At 40.5% G+C, this 21,226-nt stretch overlaps 1 protein-coding gene across 2 annotated transcripts; it reads right to left on the bottom strand.

The window, feature by feature from the left end:
- Nucleotides 1-791: 791 nt before the first annotated feature.
- On the bottom strand, nt 792-19,380 carry LOC122777784 (potassium voltage-gated channel subfamily A member 2-like). Of its 2 annotated transcripts, none has more exons than XM_044039246.1 (3): nt 19,230-19,380; nt 8,969-10,554; nt 792-2,121 (listed from the first exon to the last, which is right to left on the bottom strand). In XM_044039246.1, exons 2-3 carry the CDS (start codon nt 10,436-10,438, stop codon nt 2,086-2,088), a joined length of 1,506 nt encoding a protein of 501 aa, XP_043895181.1. In that variant the 5' UTR covers nt 10,439-10,554; nt 19,230-19,380; the 3' UTR covers nt 792-2,085. The 2 variants fall into 2 exon arrangements, with proteins under 2 accessions (XP_043895181.1, XP_043895180.1); XM_044039245.1 differs by lacking the exon at nt 19,230-19,380 and adding an exon at nt 15,223-15,445.
- Nucleotides 19,381-21,226: the final 1,846 nt, after the last annotated feature.

The raw sequence follows: 21,226 nt of genomic DNA, 5'->3' as shown, positions 1-21,226 counted from the left end.
TTATGTGCATGTATGTTCTTTCTGCAGCTCCACCAAGCAGGGTTCCCAGATGTCAGAGAGAAGTGTGCACAGAAGTAATCTTATATGTTTGACTTGTGAAATGAAGGTGTTTGCTTTTATTTTGGATCACTGTGTTTCTCATATTCAATGTAAATATAGATATTTTCTAAAATACACTTTTACTAGCATCCAGGTCCTGTGACCACTGACCGTGAACCAAACAGCCAAATTGTTGAACTGTCCTATATTTTGAATTTTATGAATTTGTACAGTATATTATAAACATAGCAAGCTTCCTTGTCACATGACATGTTTACTTAATTATTTATTTATTTATTTTTTTTATTATCTAACTGATATTATTCAAATGCTACTTCAGTTGTAACAACCCATAATTTAATTGTATGGCTTTTAGTACAATGACAATAAAGGCTATCTTATCTTATCTTATCTTGATGGAGAGGACAAACCTCTTGTGTTATACAAAAATATCCTTTTTAATGGATTCCATGTCATGTGATTTATAGTGACTCTAACCTACTTATAGACAAGAAAAGACATGCTTTTAGGGTGTGCCTTGTTTTTGTTTTGTAGATGGGGAAATGCTGTGCTATTATTATATATGCTCTATATGCATGTAATCAAGACAACAAGAAGATGAAATCATTTATTCATCAAACTGCAAAATTATATGTCTATAAACAATGTCCTGAAATGATCTAATGATAACACAGTATAATTATTTCATACATAGCTGACGGATTTATGCTAAAAAAAAAAAAAATCACTTTAAAGAGCTAGCAGTGCTGTCTTTGTTCTCCATCATGCATCTTTACTTACAGCCAGCCGACTGAATGTAGGCCAAACCCATGGATCAATTCAGCTCGTTAAAACCATTGACAGACTGAGGCTCCCCAGTGGTGTTCCTCGTCCACCTCCTCATCTTTTTAAAATTCCAGCAGCTGCATGTGATGTATGCACAGTCTGCATCATTCAAACGTATGATTCTTTGTTTTCCGAGCGTATAAATAAGACACATTTTGAAATAAACACAATTCACTGGCTGTTAAACTCTTTAAAACGAGGAGGAGGAGGAGGCTCTCCCTGTAAACCAAAGGGAAATCCACTGCTATAAATAGAACAGGTGAGGTGCTTCCACTGAAGCGGCAGTGATAAAGGAAGGGCTTCCCCTCCTCCACACACACATTCATGAAAATGTGTGTGTGGAGATGTGTTCACAACAATATGTTTCCCAGGTTTTCCCCTGTGGAAGATGGTGCGCTATAAAGAAAGTTCATGTGGACAGGCCGTTAACTGGTGAGTGTATTAGGTTATAAATCAGCTCACACTGCAGTGGTAAATGTTCACAGCATGTGAGCCATTCACCAGTGCCACATGTGACGTTACGTCACGTCAATCAAAAATGTCAGAGAAAGCAGGAGGGAAAACTTATTTTCACTATACTGTGTGTCACTGCTGAGTTTCTGCGCCTCGCCTTTTTCCACTGTGTGACATACAGTGCATGGTTCCCAGCCAAAATAGAAAGAGAGAAGATCTGTTGATAATGATATTGACATCCTGCCACCGTGATTACATCAAACTGACACCTCTCAGTCTAGTTTTAATATCAAGGCTGAATCTGAATACATGAAAAACATAAATATTATCTCTTAAACAAAATCACATACTGGTACTCACAGACCTGAGTGCTGCATTCGACATTGTTGACCATAAAAGTTTATTACAGGGGCTGGAGCGTGTTATTGGGATCAATGGAACTGCATTAAACCAGTTTAAATCTTACATATCAGAGAGTTCCCAGTGTGGAAGCTAAACATGGAGTTCCACAGGGGTCATTTCTCAGACCGATTCTTTTTAACCTCATACATGCTTCCTGTAGGTCATTTTTATTTAAAAACGCACAATCTAAATTTCCAGTGTTATGCAGTTGACACACAGTTGTACATTTCCGTGAAGTTGTATGACAGTAATCAAGTAATAAAGCTGTACAATGTCTCTGAGGACTCTTCAGTCGGTTCAGAATGCAGCGGCATGGGGAACTGACAGGAACCAGGAAAAGAAATCTCACCACTCCAGCGCTGAACTCTTTACAATGGCTCCCTGTAAAATTTAGAATAGAATTTAAAATCCTTCTCCTCACATATAAAGCACTTAGTGATCAGGCTTCTTCATATCTCAAAGGCATGATTATTCCTTACGACCCAAAGAGACCACTCCGGTCAGAAAGGCCTGCTTGTTCCCCAGCTCCAACCCATCTCTCTCTCTCTCTCTCTCTCTCTCCCCCCATCTCACCTCCTCTTCTCTGCGCTTTATCATAACTTAGTTTTCTCTCACCCCCTTGTTTGTGCTCTTGTATTCGTGATTCCAGAGCTTCAACACTGCAGCTCAAATATTGCAACTATACTGATGACTATATAGCTACTGATTATTGCTAACGTTAATATTTTCCTCATTCATCCTTCATCCATGCCCTGTCCTTTTCGGGGGGGTCTCATGAGGAGCTGCAAGCAATCCCAGATGACAATAGCGCATGTCACACCCTGGATGAGATGCTATGAATGTTTTTGATTTGTGAAATACTCCTGCTCTATTATATTTCTTCTCTTTGTAAATGTGATGCTTTGTCTGCAATCTATTGAACTTCGTCTGTCCATCCTGGGAGAGGGATCCCTCCTCTGTGGCTCTTCCTGAGTTACTCCCTTACTTTATGTGAGGGTCTAAGGACAGAGGGTGTCACTTGCTGTACAGACTGTAAAGCTCTTGGAAGCGAATTGTGTTTGTGATGTTGGGCTACAGAAATAAAATTGAATTGAATGAGCTTTTCTGTCAGAGATAAATCAAAAAGTGAAGTCATAATCCAATTTGTGGTGTGCGGAGACAAGACAGACACAGTGCAAGAACACGGCAGACGTGCAGCTGGTAAATGGTCTGTATTTATTTAGCGCTTTTCTAGACTTGATGACCACTCAAAGCTGCTTTACACTACAGTTTTGCCATTTACCCATTCACACCCATTTACTCACACAGTCATGCAGCCCATCTACATGCAGCATATTCTCTGTGACACATCTTTCACACCCACTGACACGTTTCTCCAGGGCTGTCAGGTGAAACGTGGGGTTAAGCCCAAGCACACATGTAGCCCAGCAAAGCCAGGAATCAAATCAACATCCTTTCAGTTGAAAGGCGATTTGCTCTACCACTGTTCCACCGTCAACTTAGTGCGAGTACACACAAAGCTACAAACATGGGTGAGGTGATACAAATGTTGAATAGGTTTACGTTAAATCCCACTAAATGGGACAATGGTGTCCTCTGTTGAATTTTACCTGTATTATTAGCTAACAATTACGGGTATATGTATATATATATACAATATATATATACCCGTAATCGTTAGCTAATAATAATAGTATATATATACAATATATATATATATACTATGTTTTGTGTTTTGTCTCAGCTATTGTAAATGAGGTTGCTCCTCAATATATTTCCGAGTTTAAATAAAGGTTACAAATAAATAAATGAATAAACTGTTGCTGCATGAACAACAGCTATAAGGGGTTACAATCTGTGGTTTCTAGTAATGTGTCGCAGTCATGTACAGCTGATGATGTCATTCTCCTCTCAGACATGTCTGAGCAGTGGAGAATACAGCCAATAGTTACTGTCACTTCTGTTTTGGTGTAGGGCCCCAAGGTCACTTTTGCCTGTGACCTTTGAAATGCTTCTGTCCAGTGACAACAATGGCCTCATACACTTGTGGAATGTCACATTAGAAATGTTACTATGACAGTCCATTTGCTTTTGTCTGTGGACAAGACCACTCTTTTATCTGGAAGCCTGTTTCATCCCCATCTTTAGACGCTAGTCATAATAAAGAGAGCATTATACTCCTGCTCAGACATGTCTGGGAGAAGAATGACATCATCCGCTGAACTTGACTGCGATGTCATGATCACCCCAAGGAGGGGAGAGGCAAATGAGTTGTAGTGTTAACTGTTTGTACTTGCCACACTCTTGCGCCACAGAGGAAGAACGTGTTGCTTTCCTCTGTCTTTTATATTCTTTCTCTTGACACACTTTACAAGAGCTCACTGCTTTTATAAATAGACCACTTTGCTTTCTCAGTAAACCACAAAGTGCAAGGGAGAAGCAGGACACAAAACCATCCAGGGGTCGATTCAAATACACCTGCTGTAATGCACATGAGAGGGGCTGCTACAGTGATGCTCCCATCCATTTATACTGTGCAGAATGGATCATCAAGTGGCCAAATCTTCATTCATTCTGGTATGAGATCTCCCTCAGAGACACCATCTTATGCAAATTCAAAAATGTATGAAACATTTAATAGAGCTCCTGTAGCTGACACACAACCAAGGTAACGCCCCCCTGGCAGGATACTACGCAACAACCATAATGTTACATTACAAAAACGACAAGAAGCAAAACAGACACGTAAGGTTATTGTAAAGATGTTGTTATTGTTTTAATCATCATACTACTATTTATATTTTTACAATGATTTTCAATGACAAAAGTGTCTCTTTCATGACATTTTCTAATGTCAAGTGTCCAGATCCATTTCTCTTTTGTGTAACCACAGACAGAATGCATCTTGGTTAACCATTTAACTTACAACAGTACAAAAACAAATAAACAAACAGAAAAGGTTTTCATACATAAAGTTAGAGCAGAATCCAGCCATGACAACACAACACAATGAAGGAGCTAGAAACAATCAGAAACATGGCTGAAGAAGGCAGACAAATTAAATGCAGTATGTGTTCAGACAATAAAGAAAGGAGCCAATTGACCAAGGCCTACGCATGTGTTTTGATATGAGCTGATAATAACGTTCAAGTATGAAAACATGGTTAATAAACAAACAATAAATGAATGACAAACATAACATAAAGGTAAAAGTTCTCAGAAATGTTGTTTCCTTCATACACATCCATCCTTTCTCTTTATCACACAAACTTAAAAGCTAATTCACCTCCTATGAAATTTCTTGCATTATTTCATTAAGCACGCACGGATTCCCTGCGGGCGCGAGAATCTGTACGTCATGGCAAGAGTGTGTTAAAGCTGAAGCTTCAGGCAGTGTATGACATCAATGGCAGCAGCTGTAACGTGTACATCTATTGTTTTACATGCATTCTCAGTCCATTCAGTTTTTGTTTGGGTACTGAATTTTGACAGGTGCATCTCTGTCCTGACAGCAGTTAGCAGGTGTACATTGGCAGGTATTGTGTGTACACATGTGTACAGCAGCTGTCCCAAAGTCCAGTGTGTGTGTGTCATGTGACATCTTGTCTCTGTTGTAAATAATACAGCAATTGTGTGTTTTCTTGGTACAGATCCCGATGTGGTGTCTCAATGGTTTCTGTCTGTGTTGACAGACCATGTCACATCAGGTGTGTGCTTGCTAACAAGAGGGAAACAGAGCAGTCCATGTGAGGCCTTCAATCACATTAAGTCACATTAAGGTGTTCCAGTACAGTGTGGAGAAATACATAAGTACATCAGAGGGTCTGGGCAGTGTTTACCTCACTTTCATCATCGTGTTGTTCTTCCCCAATCGTTCCTCTCTTTCCTCTCTTCAACTCAAGTGAGCGTGGCAACATATTCCTTTAGTTTCTATTTAATATACTACATGCATGTGTTCAGTGTATATAGTGTGTAAACAGCCTGTAAAGGTGGAGAAGCTCAATAGTCACTCCGGCATGGAGTCAAGGAGAGTGTTGTAGAACTGCTACCACATTGTATTTAAAAGCTACACACTCTCAGCTTCTGTCTAAAAACTCTCTCTCTCTCTCTGTCCATCTGTCTCTCTCGCTCTCTTATGGACACTCTGCGCACAATCAGAGACAACACTTAGCGTGATGGACATATATGTCAGAGACAGACACTCCAGCAGTCCCTTGGAGCACGATGATGCACTTGGTTGAGCACAATGTCAGATGGAACAACTGCTTGAATAGTCCACTGGGTTTGGCAGCACACAGGAGTAGCCACTGTTGTGCTTTCACTCTGAGACATACATGAGAATATAAGGACTTTACAGCCGAGAAGAGCATGACGTAAGCCTGTCAAAACCTTCCTCGTTTCCTTTAAAAATCATAGTTTATGTTTATCATGTGTGGTTGCGAGCTACTGAGCGCACTGTGTGCATCCCTTCTGCGAAGAATTAGGCAAGCACACGTCAATGAATACGTGCACACAAAAAGCTCACCTAATAAAATCTACACTTGCTTAAGTGCACGCTGTCATGACTAAACCCCTAAAGCATTTTGATTTGTTATTGAGGCTCATTGGCCCAGTCTCCTCCCCTTCTTTCTTGAAGGATGGCGTGAGGCATTGATAGGCTGGACATCTGCAACTTGGTGTCAGATGTCACTACTAGACAACTTCTCCTTGCCCAAACTCAGGTCTCAGCCCACATTTTGGCATTGGCAAACCTTCAGTTTGTTTTGCTTTGGAAACTCTCCTGTATCAAATCAATGTTTTTAGCTTGGAGGGACACAAACGCTACTGGTCTACTGCTGCCTCATTTGGTAAGTTTGTGTTAGTTAGATAAATCTAAATGAATGAAGTCACAAAACTTTGAAGCTTGTTGATGGAGGCGGCACTTTGATCAACAGCACATGAGTATGGCACTCATGTGTTGTTGATCAAAGTGCTGATGTAAAATCACTGATTTTCTTCTATGCATGGTGAGGGGAGTGAGTTGCAAATCAACACCAACTTCAGTTTCCAGTTGGGAAAGGCTAATAATGAGATAAAGTGGGAAACATATACTAATATTTTATCATGGGTGCCCTTTGACTTAAATCCTTGTTTTTCCTTGTGTTCACATTAGCAGCCATGTTTTCACTGGCAGTGTGTCTGTTTAATTCTGGGCGAAGGGAGCACTTGCAGTGCAGTGAGCTCTGACAATGTGCCAGTACCTCACAAATCCACACTTCAGAAATCCTAAACTATAACCATTTCCTTCCTTTTGTTAGAGACAGTTTACAGAGCTTCTCATGGACACGCAACCTCTCTGGGTAAATACTTAACATAGGTTGCGATAGCACTGGCAGAAAGATGCATACACAAAGCATCACTCATACTTCACAAGCAAAGCCCACTTGGTTTCATAGATTGCACATAGAGCCAGTAACTCTACAAATAGAAGGATATATTGGAATAAATTTGCCTTTTGATTATGTATTGTTCATACTAATGCATGCTATGATGAACCTCACAGGGCATGCATCACTACAATAGCAGAAGATAATCTTTTGTAATAAAGGACACGTTCTCTATGTCCTGCATTATGTGGGCAAAATGCACCAATGCAATGATAGTTTTAAGCAAAATTATATTCCAGGTGTCTTTGGTGACCTAATAGTTGAGCTAGCAACATTTAATACACTTAAATCCAACAGCAAAATCTTGAATTACTTGAACCAGAGGCAAGGAGACATTTACTGATCTTACTAGATTTTTAAAGCTATAAATGATAAGTCTGGAAAAGCCCACACTTTAAAATTATTAAACCAATAGTTTGTAAGACTGGAAAGGCTTCATTTTACAAAAATGCAACCAATACATCCCAGCCACCCTCATCAGGTTATAGTGCAAGAGACAAATGGCCAACCCTAGCTTTAGCGAGGAGTCTATGATAGAGAGCTCATGACAGGCTTCAGTGATTCTCTTTGATCGCACATGTGAGATTTGTATGGTCAAGAAAACGTACAGCTGTGCATCAGATTCTGCGACAGAAAACCTGAAACGTTGCTTCAGAGAACAACAGTGATCAAAACTCCCACCCTCGATATGCTACTTAATTTCATCAGATCTATTTCTACACACATGGAATGCTATGAAGTCAACAATCGTGACATTAATGCTGTTGCTATTACAGTGGAGCAGGTAGCAGCGGACAAGACACTTGAAGGTACAGTTAAGAAGTTAAGGTCTATAACGGGTGGTTGATCAGAAAAATGTCAGCTAGAAGCACACATTCATCATGTTACTTTTAAAAAAAAACATACAAATGAACATACAGCAAAAAACAGGACATTCACTCTGTTTAGAGGGACATTTCCTCTGTCCACCTGCTGTAGCCTCCAGTTATTGGAAAAAGGCAGAGTCTTGGTGAGTGTGTATTCTACAATAAAGTCCACTCTGTAAAATGGCAGGAAAAGGGGTGATGTGCTCTTGTGGTCCACAACTACAGAGAGTCATATCTGTTTGTCTCGACAGAGGACACTAGCTTGTACTAGAAAATATCTAGCAGGCCCAGGGAGTAAAGCTAGTGCACACAGGTAACAATGAATGTTTTCCCCTGACAGAACAGTTGTGGTCTTTGATTTCATTTTTTTTCTCTGAGTCTGGACCTTGGCAGTTAGAGCGGCTGATTACAGTTGCCCATGAATGCTGATAATACGGCTGACTGATATTTTTTTTTGATTTATTTATTATTTTGTTTAAATCACAAGTTAACAAAATGCTTTTAAAATTAAAAGTTACATTGATCTACATGATTATTGCTATCTTGCAACTTCACCCAACGGCAGCTTGAGCAACAATGTATAAACGTATGGTCCCATTACACTGTTAATATTGATTAGTATTGATTAGGCTACTATTTGGCTACTTTTGCAAGCAGGACGACTACTGTTGTATAGTTAAAGATGAACTACATGCGCACACTGACTATGTCCTAAAGAAGACAGGGAGTAGTTCTATAATATGCAATGATAGGTCCATAGGATATTAGGAGAATGTGAGGTCTTTCTCTGAGAGAATCTCACTCATCTGCTGTGGGCGCCATACATTCGTCACCCCAGGGAGTCCAAGTATTATTGGAGTCCCTGTAGACCCGGTTGAAGTTTACTATCACTACCAGCTCACATTATACATCTGTACGCTTCTTAGTGATATTTACGTAATTAGTGTTGGCCAGGGTACAGTTTCCAGTTTTCATGCTCTCTGGTCTGAAGTCCTCGGTGCTGTGGTTCACCGCCTCTTGGATCTCTACATAGTCAGATTTGCTGAGTGTGGAGCCACTGCCACTCCGGCCGCTCTTCTTCAGGTCGTCAGCTGAGCTGGCTTTAGGCACGCTTGGGACATTCAGATACTGTGCCTGTTCCTCACCCTCCGTCTCTCTGTGGTAGAAGTAGTTGAAGTTAGACACGATTACAGGTACAGGCAGGGCAATAGTCAGCACACCAGCGATTGCGCAGAGAGACCCCACAATCTTTCCACCGATAGTTACTGGGACCATGTCTCCATAGCCTACAGTGGTCATGGAGACCACAGCCCACCAAAAGGCCTCGGGAATGCTGGAGAACTGGGACTCTGGCTCGTCTGCTTCGGCAAAGTAGACGGCACTGGAGAAGAGGATCACACCAATAAACAAGAAGAAGATGAGGAGTCCAAGCTCACGCATACTGGCCTTCAGAGTCTGTCCCAAGATCTGGAGCCCCTTGGAGTGACGTGAGAGTTTGAATATACGGAACACTCTGACTAGACGGATGACACGGAGAATAGCTAAAGACATAGCTTGCTGTCCTGCTTGGCTATCCTCTGGCCTCTCTGCCAGCTCAGTGCCCAGTGTGATGAAGTAAGGGATGATTGCCACAATATCAATGATATTCATAATGTTGCCAAAAAATCCTGCTTTACTGGGGCAGGCAAAGAACCTGACTAGGAACTCAAATGAGAACCAGATGATACAGAGGGTCTCCACAATGAAGAAGGGATCTGTAAAATATGTAGAGCTGTCATAGGTAGAGGTGATGTTGTACATAGACTGGGATGCATATTTGTACATTTCCTCATCATCGTTTCGGAAAACTGGCAGTGTCTCCAGGCAGAAGCTGACAATAGAGATGAGAATCACCATGACAGAAATGATGGCAATGATACGAGCGGGACCTGAGCTCTCTGGATACTCAAACAGCAGCCACACTTGTCTCTGAAATTCATTCTCTGGCAGGGGTCGTTCCTCTTCCTTTATGAAACCTTCGTCCTCTCTGAAGATCTCCATAGCCTCCTCACCTAATTCATAAAAGCGTATCTCCTCGGAAAAAATGTCCAGGGTCACATTAACAGGCCGACGCAGCCTCCCTCCTGATTGGTAATAATACAGAATAGCATCAAAACTGGGACGATTTCGGTCAAAAAAGTATTCATTCCGCAGAGGATCAAAATATCTCATCCTTTTTTTGGGATCGCCGAGTAGTGTCTGCGGAAACTGAGAGAGGGTCTTGAGCTGTGTCTCAAAGCGCAAGCCTGAGATGTTGATGACGACTCTCTCGCAGCACTCATGATCTGGCTCTGGATCATAATGTTCATGAGGCTGTCCCGGATGTGCCGCCGCTTCATCCGTGGGGTCGCCGGTAGCAACCGTCATGCTGGAGGACAATGGGACCTGCAGCTTTCAGACAGGGTGGGGCCACGTCGGGCAGGAGGGAATAAAAACACTTCACACTTGTGGATTCAGCTGCTGGCAGACGTGCCAGTGAGGAGCTGCAGGACAGAGCAGAGAGCAAAGGTGCAAGATTAAAGTTATTACAGAGTGTTCACTTTTGTATTCTATATACATATAAATAAAATCACCATACACACATTTTGAGGGTCTTAATCTTATTTGTACACCATAACAAGTTGCTGTTAATTGTAGGGCTGCAGTAATTATTTGATTAATGATTTTTAATTCGATTGCTAAATTAATTGTCAACTATTTTGATAATTGGTTGTTCGGTTTTAGAGCTTTTTAAATAATTAAAACAAGTTCTTAAATGTGAATATTTTCTGGTTTCATTGCTCTGTATAACAAATAAATCATTCAAAGATTTGAGAACATCTTTTCCAGGTTTGACAGACACTGATCAACATTCTTTAATTTTATGGACCAAATGATTAATAAGTAAATAATTACAATAATCGACAGATGAATCGATGAAAACATTATTCATTATTATTAATCGACTACCTAACTAAATCATGCAGTAATAGGAATACACAATACAGACTTAGGGAAAGTCATAAGAAATGTGTGTTTGAATACTGTGATAACAATCAAAAACAAGATTTGACCGCCGACAAAAACCCACCAGTAGTAACCTGCATTGCTGTTTGATTTCAAAGCCTTCTTGTAAAACATTCATGCACAATCAGGGCAGTTGAGACAAGCAGGAGTGGCTGAACCATTGCATTGGCTCCATTGTGTCTATGTGTATTAGGTTATGGGTTCTCCCTCATTTGAGCAGAGTGCAGGATCAATATGCTAGCCAGTAATACTGTATCAGCTCTCACAGGGAGCAGTTACAACAAACAAATCTGATTATATGCTGAGTGCTCCATATCATCTTTTAGATGTCTTTCCTCTTTCTGTGTATGTGTGATATGATCACCATTCCCTCCCTTAAACATGCACACCTTCGTCAAGTCACGGATCATATGAATAGTTCATCGGTATATAGGAGTGAGATAAAAAGATAAATATGGCAGTGTGTCATCATCTTCACTCATGAGCTAAATGGTACCAAATATCGAATATTATAAATATATCTTCTTCTTTCAGCTTATGCCTTTAGGGGTCGCCACAGCAGATCATCCGATTCCATTCTGCCCTCGCCCTTGTGTCCTCCTCGCTTGCACCATCTGTGTCCTTGTGTCCTTCTTCACAACGCCTCAATCTTCCACATCCTTTGTCCATTATAATCACTATCCTCGCTATGTCTCGCTCACTTTATTTCTAAACGAGCTGTCCCTCGAATATACTCTACGGGATGTTTTGACACTGTCTACCTCGTAGACCATCCCTTTAACCCTTCAACCCTTTAACACTGAATGTATCGCAGACAGCAAAAAAATTCCAATGGTTTCCGGAAGCTGAGAAGTCAAAGCTGACATGTGGTTATTACAGTAATTACCACACGAAACAGTGTCCATTTTTTGGGCTGTTTTTGGACATAGAGACAAAAACTCAAACAAATGTTATTTTATGTTTTATACTGTTCAAATTTCAAATTGAACATGTAAAATATGGTGTTTATCTAACACAAGTGTTGTTGTTTTTTTAATAAAACTTTGTTTTTCTTCATTTTAAATTGTTACTTCATTACATGTTAAAATAGTCTATTAAGTTGTAAATAACTGCCAGAGATTGAAAGTTATTGTGAAAAAATGGGCAAAAGCACTTACTCACAGGACATTTTCTGGCCTTTTATGGTTAAAATAAGCAAACAAAAAAGGTCCAGCCGGACATTTTGAGGTTTAGGTGTTAAAGGGTTTAACTTTTGCTGCTATCCCTCTATATATAATATAATAACAATACATAACATAATAGGTATTTTTAATACAGAAACAGCTCTCTAAAGAGATTTATCTTGCCAGTGTCACTACATCGTTTTTGAGAAACCCTGATTTACTCTGACACTTGACATACGTGATAATTGTTGTTCACCCATTCATCAGTTGTCCAGCGTTTTATCCTCCGCATGAGGGCCACGGGTCACTGGAGCCAATTCCAGCTGACACAGGGCAAATGGTGGGGTACACTCACGACAGGTCATAATTATCGCTCACATTATTTTAAAAAGTCACGCGCTTTGGCAAAGGGTTTCAGTCATCCCTGTAACCACACGCCTCCAGACTATAGTCTGTGGCACTTCGAATTAACTGTACCTTTGATCAATCTAACGCACTTCTCAGTGGGATTCCCAGCAAGAGCATCCAAAAACTACAACACGTTCAAAACAGTGCCGCTAGGATCCTGCTGAGAGTACGTAAACACAAACACATCACACCCATTCTCCACTCACTACACTGGCTTTCCATCTCCGCCCGGATCGAATATAAAGACTCCCTCCTCACATTCCAATGCATCCATGGCAACGTCCCCCAGTACCTCAAAGAATTTGTCACCCCCCAGATCTGAGCTCGCTCACTTCGCTCCACCAACAGCTAACAACGGTTTGGTTGTTATCCCCTCAATAACACAGCAGACCACAGAAAAGCCCAGCACTCAGAGAAATGACAGAAATGATTCCATCTTCACTGGATCCACAATCTGTATAGAAATGTACCTGCTTATAGATGTTACCTTTTTACATGAGCATGAGAAAATGCATCCTGATTCTGTTCATATCTTCAATCACTGAGATACACATCATAACAAATTGCCCAATTTTATTCAAAACCAATGACGGATATGGTTTTTCTTCTTTTTTTCTTTTTTACAGTTTTGCCCATTATACAAGATTTTTGAGAGAAAATAATAAGGCTTACATTCCATTGCAGCTCAAGAGCTAAATAATACTGGTGCTGCATATGAACCTGTGTCAGCAAAAGATGTAGTACAATGACCCACGTCTGTGTCGAGGCGGTGCCTTTCGCTGGACACAGAGACATGCAAGCAGTTAATTAGCAGCTAAACCTCACTTTTGCTCAGGTGAATGTCGTGGGGATGCCTACGGACATCTGGACTGAAGACGACGACAAATTGAGCGACATGTATCAACAACATCAGTGGTTCCACCGGACGACACAAAAAAAATGTGCAGGAGAGAAATAATCAGACTGCAGTATACGCGCTGGACATTAGTGTGCTCAGGTGACAGACATCTGGCCAAGTTTATCTGTACATCACACTGCACCCGCCTTCTCCTCCCCACACAACTGGCTCAAGCAGCCCCAGACGTTACAAACACTATGGAAGCTGCTAAACCCGGTAGATGCAACAATTCAAAATAAACCACAACGTTTGGATGATGTAAATCAATGACGTCAATGATATCAATGATGTCAGGTATTTGTAAGACAAAAAAACAGGACAGGTGTCAGGTTCGGGTCGGGTTTGGTCAACGGTCTCTCCGACTCTGTCGGGTTCTGACAGGAAAATGCGTCCCAGGCCCACACTGGAGTAGACACGTTGCTAAGTCCTTATGTTTATGTCATTTTTCCCCCAGAAACATGAGCCTGTGGATTGCTGCAGCGATGTTGTAATAATTATTAAAATGTGTATCCTATTTTGAGTTACCCTGTGCCCATAGCAGATTATATTATGGTATTATTCGAACAGCTTACATCGCTGCAGAGCTCTTGGAGCAGTAACCTTGAAACTTCCCAGACCACTGCATAAAAGCTACAGTGTATGCACAGGAGTATTGGCTTTTACTTAGGAGACACAGCCACAGAGGTGTAATCAAAGGAGCAAATATCTGGATAAACATCAGCAAGTTCTCCCACCTACTGCCACTGCCACTTGTGAGGCATGTTTACAGTCTTTCCTCTGGTGATGTGTGTCTGGACCAAGCTCAATTTTCCATATCCACGGTCACAGCAGTCTCTCTCCTTCTCTCTCTCTCTCCGTGTCTCTCTGTGTCTGTCTGTCATGTATCAGCAGAAGCTCTAAATCTGCAGCCTGCAGCACTGGGGAGTGGGAGAAGGGGACAAAGTGTGAGGACGCAGGAGTTACCTCCCTGTTTAGCCTCAGCGGATACATGCTGTCCCTGTCTGCGTGTTGCAGACAGATGCTAGAAGCTTATTGTGGCTGAAGTTGGTACAGGTGGTGGAGGCATGTTTGTTAAATGGTTTATAGCCACTTGTACTAAGGATGGAGGTGGTGGGAGGTGTGGGAGGCAATATTGTCACTATTTCAGAATCATTCTAAATAGAAATCACCTGTTTGAGCCACAGACGCGTCCACATTTGCTGTTTACCTCATTATTCTCTAACTTATTCTCATATATAATCCACCATCTTTTTTCTTTACACGGAATACCCACATGAACACACCAGTGATGCCCATTAGTGGGTTAACTAATGGATGCTGATGTTCCATCAAATATCACAGTCCTTTAAATGTGTGTGTTGTTGTTGTTGTTTTTTAACATATATTTTTTTTTCTCCAAGATTTCAGATAAAACAACCAAGTTCATGCACGGGGATGTTGACACATTATAAAAATGACAATTGTGCAGTTTGATTGACAAGCGCGATTGAGTTAGTTTGGAGAGGCAGGTGTCAGACATACTCATGTAAAAGCCGTTTTGCGGTCCCTTTGCTGAGTGGAATGAAGGACAGCCACAGTTAAGACTCTATGCACTAAACAAAGCAGCAGCAGCATAACATCATCTCATCTGTGGGATCACACAGCATCATTTCAGATAATGACATGCAGGAATTCACCCTCATTCTCTTCGTCTTCCTCTTAAAAGGTGTCTTTAGGTCGCGAGTCCATTCCCTTCATGTCTGTTATTTTTCCCCTCACGTCCCTGCAGTGACCACGCAGCGTGTCCAGTTGGCCGTGTCATCTCATCACGACACGCGTGTGCCTGAGCTGCCGATCTCTTCCCACGTCTTTTCTATTTCACCGTAATTCAGCACAGTTCGGGGATGCGTGGGCTGCAGTTGGACATCGCAGCGCATACCAACAGCATCTCGCGCGCGCCTCGCCCCATCCTGCGCGACGCACGCCCCTTTCCTGGCATTCCTGTCCTCGCGCCGCTCCACATTAAAGGGCAAGTATCGCCGTGTGTTTTTGTGTGAACTTGTGTGAATTGGTCCAGGACCTTTACTGGTGTCGTTTTTGTCAGGCTTCCTTCTTCTCCTGAATGATAGGTGATGAGTTGATGATGCAGGAAAACACCCCACTGACACAGGACTTCATTCCCCCCTTGCAGAATAATTAACATATCTATGTGGCTTAGTCGCCTTGACATAATAACGCTTGCCTGCTTGCTTCAACAAAATTCCCTTTATTCAGTCTTGTATCTAATGTGAGAAACAGTTTAAAACTTCAATTGTGGGATCAGCTAATTTAGTAATTTCCTATTTGATGTCCTGTTTGCACATTATTTTAACTATTTTAGACTAGGTAAACTAATCATCTACCTTAATTAAATCAAATTCGGCTACACTTAGCCACATCCGTCAATCTCCTTCCAGCCACACTTCTTTAAAACAAATACTCTTTAAGTGTAGGTGTAAGGGAACCTAGGATCAGCTGCTATCTCCCAATCAGAAAAACCACCCCTCCTAAAAGGTGGGAAAAAGACTAGGAGACCTTTTCTAGAATAAAATTGGAGAAACTCCCATCCTTGAGCCAATTGGGACAAGAAGTCTCCATTAAAATTTTAACAATTACCATCTAATTTTATGACCCTTTGCCAATTGGTCACATAATTCACATTTTCTCTATCGATGTTATCAAACAGTAATATTGATGTACAACAGAAAGATTTTAAACATCTATATCAATACCTATATCAATGTTTTTTATGTTTTCAGGAGATATTCAATTTGGGCAGTGATTGTGTTTACTTAAGGCCTGAGAAGAAACAGAGTGTCCCCCATTTCCTCTCTGCCATGGGATCCCTGAAGAGAACACAGCGTCCTATGTCTCTCCTTATGACCTCTGATATCTCCTGAGTCTAATTCATATGTCCAAATGTTGCTTCATACAGTCAAATACACTTTTAAAGAAGTCTATGAAGACACAAATGGTTATTTATCACCCAGATTATTTCAGCCCTATAGTGACTAGAATATACATGTTACAGATTTATGTGTTAGTTAATGACCACTTCAGTAATGTTCTCATCACGTCAACCACATCCACACAGCACACTCTTCTCCTATTATGAGATGAAACCATTTCTAATGAAACATATTCAGCTTAAATACATGATTTCCCATGTATTTCCCAACTGTTTGCTCCAGGGAGGTGTGTTCCAGAGCAGATTTCACTGTTCATGAAATAAACCATTCACATACGTGTACCCAACATCTCACAGACGATAACAGAGTCCATTAAAAAGCGCTTCGTATAATTTATCAGCTGGGGCTGTTGAAAGTACTCTTGAATGGCTCAAACAAACAATAGCCCATTCATCCTTTCACATTCATACTCCAATAAAACATACAACCACTTAGAACAAACTAACCATTTTTTGGGAGTTGCCAAGGACTTAGTGTCTTGATTAGGGACACTTCGTCATCAACAATTCACATTAACGCATTGACTATCTCATGCATTATTACACAGCCATATACAGGAACAAATTAAGATTTCACAGTGACAGGAAATCCTGCTCTTTTCAAAGAATAAAATCTCTTGTCTTGGCTTTTTCAGAAAAGCAGGCTCCTCCTCCTCTCGATCAGAACCTTTCTGTTTAGCCTAATTGAATAATTATGAATAATTTGTGTGTTGGTAAGTAATTTTGGTCACAAAACACCCAGTTACCATTATTTACTTTAATAAATGTATTTATTTGTTAGTATGGTTGCTTTCCTGTATTTATTTATTTTATTTATATTATTTTAGTTGTCGCTCATTCCTTAAATTGTTTCTGACTAATTTGCTTTTATAACTGAAACCCCCATCTCTCTGTCAGTGCGTATGTGTGTGTATGAATCCAGCCTGTAAAAGATTCAGCTCTCCACACCAGAGCAGCCATACTCTTTCACCACAAGGAATCAACACTTACAACCCATTGTTCACTATTTCTTAATCCTATTATATCATTAGTTATAGCCTAACATAAATACTATAATAAAAACTCTAACTTTTTCCAACTCTCAAGAATCTAACACACCTAATTCATCTCATGCAATTGCATGCAAACTACTACACCCTTTTTCTCTACATATCAGCTGTCTACAGCAGATCAGGCATTTAAATGAGATAATGCTCCAAACATGGTTTATCTTTTTATCATAAATGCATTATCTCTTCTTCTTAGAGTTCCCAAATTAAATAAGCTATCTCCTTTGTTGTTACTTTTATCACATTTATCATTAATATCATCCTTGATATATTTTCCCAATTCTTTATCTGGATTATAGATGTCTCCCTGTCTTTTTCTTTTCCAAATATTCAATGTATAATGTCTACGAGTCGAAACTGTACTCTAAGACAAATTTAGCTTAAAAATTCACTATAACCAACAAATCTCCAATAAAATGTCAGTATTTGTTCATCACTTTTAAATGACCATCTCCCCCTCAGCAGCCTTTCTGGCTTCAATGACCACATGTCAAAAATAGCTTTTCCTCCTCACACAAACTCTGACGAGCTTATGTCCACACACACATAAAACAACACAAAGCCATGGCCCACACAGTAATGCGTCACAGAACAACACAAATCAACACAAGACAACACTTAGTCCAAATTTTAAAATTTTACCCAATCTCAATTTTTAAATTTCGATTTTAATTTAACGTTTTCTCTTCTATGATCAATCCATTTGTATAGCGGTTTTTATACCGAATTTCGTTACCCGGCCTGGCTTCAATGATTGCTACAGTGTGTCCGTCTTTGCCTACCGAATTTCGTTGCCTGACCTGGTGGATTAACTAACATTTCTTCATCTTTGTCCCTACCGAATTTGTCTGCTGGTCGAATCCGATAACTAAGACTATCCCTACCGAATTTTCTAACCTAACCAGCCTTTCATTGATTATCTAGCCGTTTCATCAAATTAATTTTCACGCTGCCATCTAATTCACACATGCAGGTACTTTTATTCCTCACACATGGCCATTTAGCCTGGCGTCACGTTACTCACTATATGCGGTGCACACTATTATCATCCTTTTATCTGCAGTTTCACATCCTTGGTTAAATAAACCCATGCATGGGATTTTCCTTTTGTCCTCTAAATACACCTGTGCACAGGTTTTTCCTTTTCCCTACCGTTTAGTGTTCCCTACCGTTTAGATTGTCCCTACCGAATTTACGCTAAATTTTCACAAAGTAGATGAGTACCATGACTTACAGTTTCTTTCGAAATCTGGCACCGCATATTCAACTTGCTCTTTTGTTAATCATTTGATCACTTTTCCCGATCTACTAGCCTAATTGTCTATTTCTGATTTCTAAGTCCTTTTTTTACATCTTGTAAATTCTTAATTCTCTTACCATGTCATGTTTAATCCTTTATTCTGAATTCTCTTAACATGTCATGTTTAAGCCTATATTATGCTAACACTTCTTAGAGGGGACCTACCTCCCCCCTTTTTTATTTATACCTAAAATAAAAAACAAATTTAGATGAGGCCCCTGTACCATCAACACATCGCAGCCTGTCCCCACACAAATGATTCTTTACAGCGTGCCCACAGGACCACCGCAAACCAACAGCCAAATCACCAAAACCCCCACTGGCTCCCAATGTGAGAAAAACACTCACCTTTTTAAGTGCCGGCTGGGAGCGAGAGCGGGTCCACTGGAAGAGGCCGCTGGAGTGGCTGACCCGTAGCAAAAATACCCCCCCGTTCGTGACGCCAAAATGTCGTTTTTGTCAGGCTTCCTTCTTCTTCTGAACGATAGGTGATGAGTTGATGATGCAGGAAAAGACCCCACTGACACAGGACTTGTACCGAACAAAGGGATTTTATTTAGTTACAAGTCAGGTGTCAGAATGCTCTTGCCGAATCTCTGGACAATTCTGCCTCAGAAAAGCAAAACTAACATTATATAGATTCTCTAGCCTTCCTACTTGCAGGCATCACATGTTTCGACCCCCGCCTTTCTCCTGTTTCCATAATGTAACGACTTGAAAAACAAGTTGGGTCCGGATATACCATACTGTCCCATGATCTTTAAATTGGACAATATCACCATTTATTTAAACAAGAGACATCTATTTTCCTAACTAACCATATCCAAGACAGACCCTCAAGCTTCTTGTCCTATACAGGATGCCTACTGTTACAACGTATGGTCTGACTTGTCATGTGTCCAAGAGACCCTCTTGTCTCATGTTTACTTATTAATGTAAATCTTTAATACGTTTAAGTATTAAACATTAGTTGTGTTAATGTGTTCTTCTTAGTTCATATACTTCACTGGTCATTAACACTGACCTTTTCAGCACCAGTAGTCCTGATGCGCTGTTAGAAAAACCAGCAGTGCCCATCATAGCTGGTCACCAGCACATGTTATGATGCTGGTCCAGCATGGGCAGGTTAACCAGCATCAATCACAATCCTATGCTCGTCATACGCTGGTTATTGGATGCTCTAGAGACTAAAAATAAGGACAAATCAAAGTCTTAACAAGACTTAATGTTGAATGTTTTGTAAAAAATGTAGAAAAAACTGTCATAGTCAGTACAAATGTATAATTATGATATATTGTTTATAACTTTCTACAATAGGAAGTGGTACTATGATCATTTATTGTCAACAGTAGTTACAGTATGAAATTCAAGGAACAGAGCATCCATCCCTAAAGCGGACTGAGTCAAAAGTATAAATGTACCCACTATTACCCACAGATAAAATATAAACACTTTATTATATAAAATAGAAAATGTGAACAATTTGAACTTCTGCTATGGATATATTTTAATCCCAAGCCTAAAATGCAGCATTCACTTCAGGGACCACCCTCTCCTTATGACACATTCAGTTGTGTGTGGTGTCAGTGAATAGTGGACACAAGTGTCATGGGTCATCAGGCCTTTGAACAGCACTCCTGAAGTCATTTTCCACTCTGCAGCCTCACAGCAACAACGGACCTCTGTATTTCTGGTATGTAGCTGTGTGTTTTCCTCTCCTGACATGACAGACAGCAGATCTCTTGTTGAAAATAAAGGACAGCATCTTTATCGTCAACTGAATTTGTGAGGTCAGATGGAGGGTCGATCAGAGCCACTGCGACTAAGCCACAAGCAACCAAACTGACTGAATGTGTCTAACATTCTAATATTCATCCATGTTTTTGATGGTGGGAGGAGAGTCTGGGAGAAACTCACAGAGACATGGGGAGAACATGCAAACTCCACACGTAAAGCTCCAAGACTGGGAATCGAACAGTGTGTGAAGTGTGTAAAAATAAGTGCCGGTATAGTCCCTTTATTCTAATGAGGCTGTTATGTGCGGCTTATTGAAATATCTCTCTTTCCTCTCCCCTCATCTGTGCTTCATTTCAAGGGAGAATGCAACATCGGTGGGAAGTTTAAATAGAGGAGAAAAGAGAGAGAGTGGACGGAGAATGGGTTGCCAGCTGGAGGGCTCTTTGTTTTTTTTCTCCCTTTTTTTTCACCTCCTCTTATTTAGGTTATTTTATCTACTTTTCTCTTGGCTGGTCCAGAACTACCCACCTTTTGTTACTTTTGCCGAGATCTTCCAATTTTTGTTTACTTTGGTTTTGAAATGATGAGTTAAAAAAGTAATAAAAAAT

Source organism: Solea senegalensis, linkage group LG11 (assembly GCF_019176455.1).
Source record: "Solea senegalensis isolate Sse05_10M linkage group LG11, IFAPA_SoseM_1, whole genome shotgun sequence".
Lineage (NCBI taxonomy): Eukaryota > Metazoa > Chordata > Actinopteri > Pleuronectiformes > Soleidae > Solea > Solea senegalensis.
This window is presented reverse-complemented; position numbering and strand designations above follow the sequence as displayed.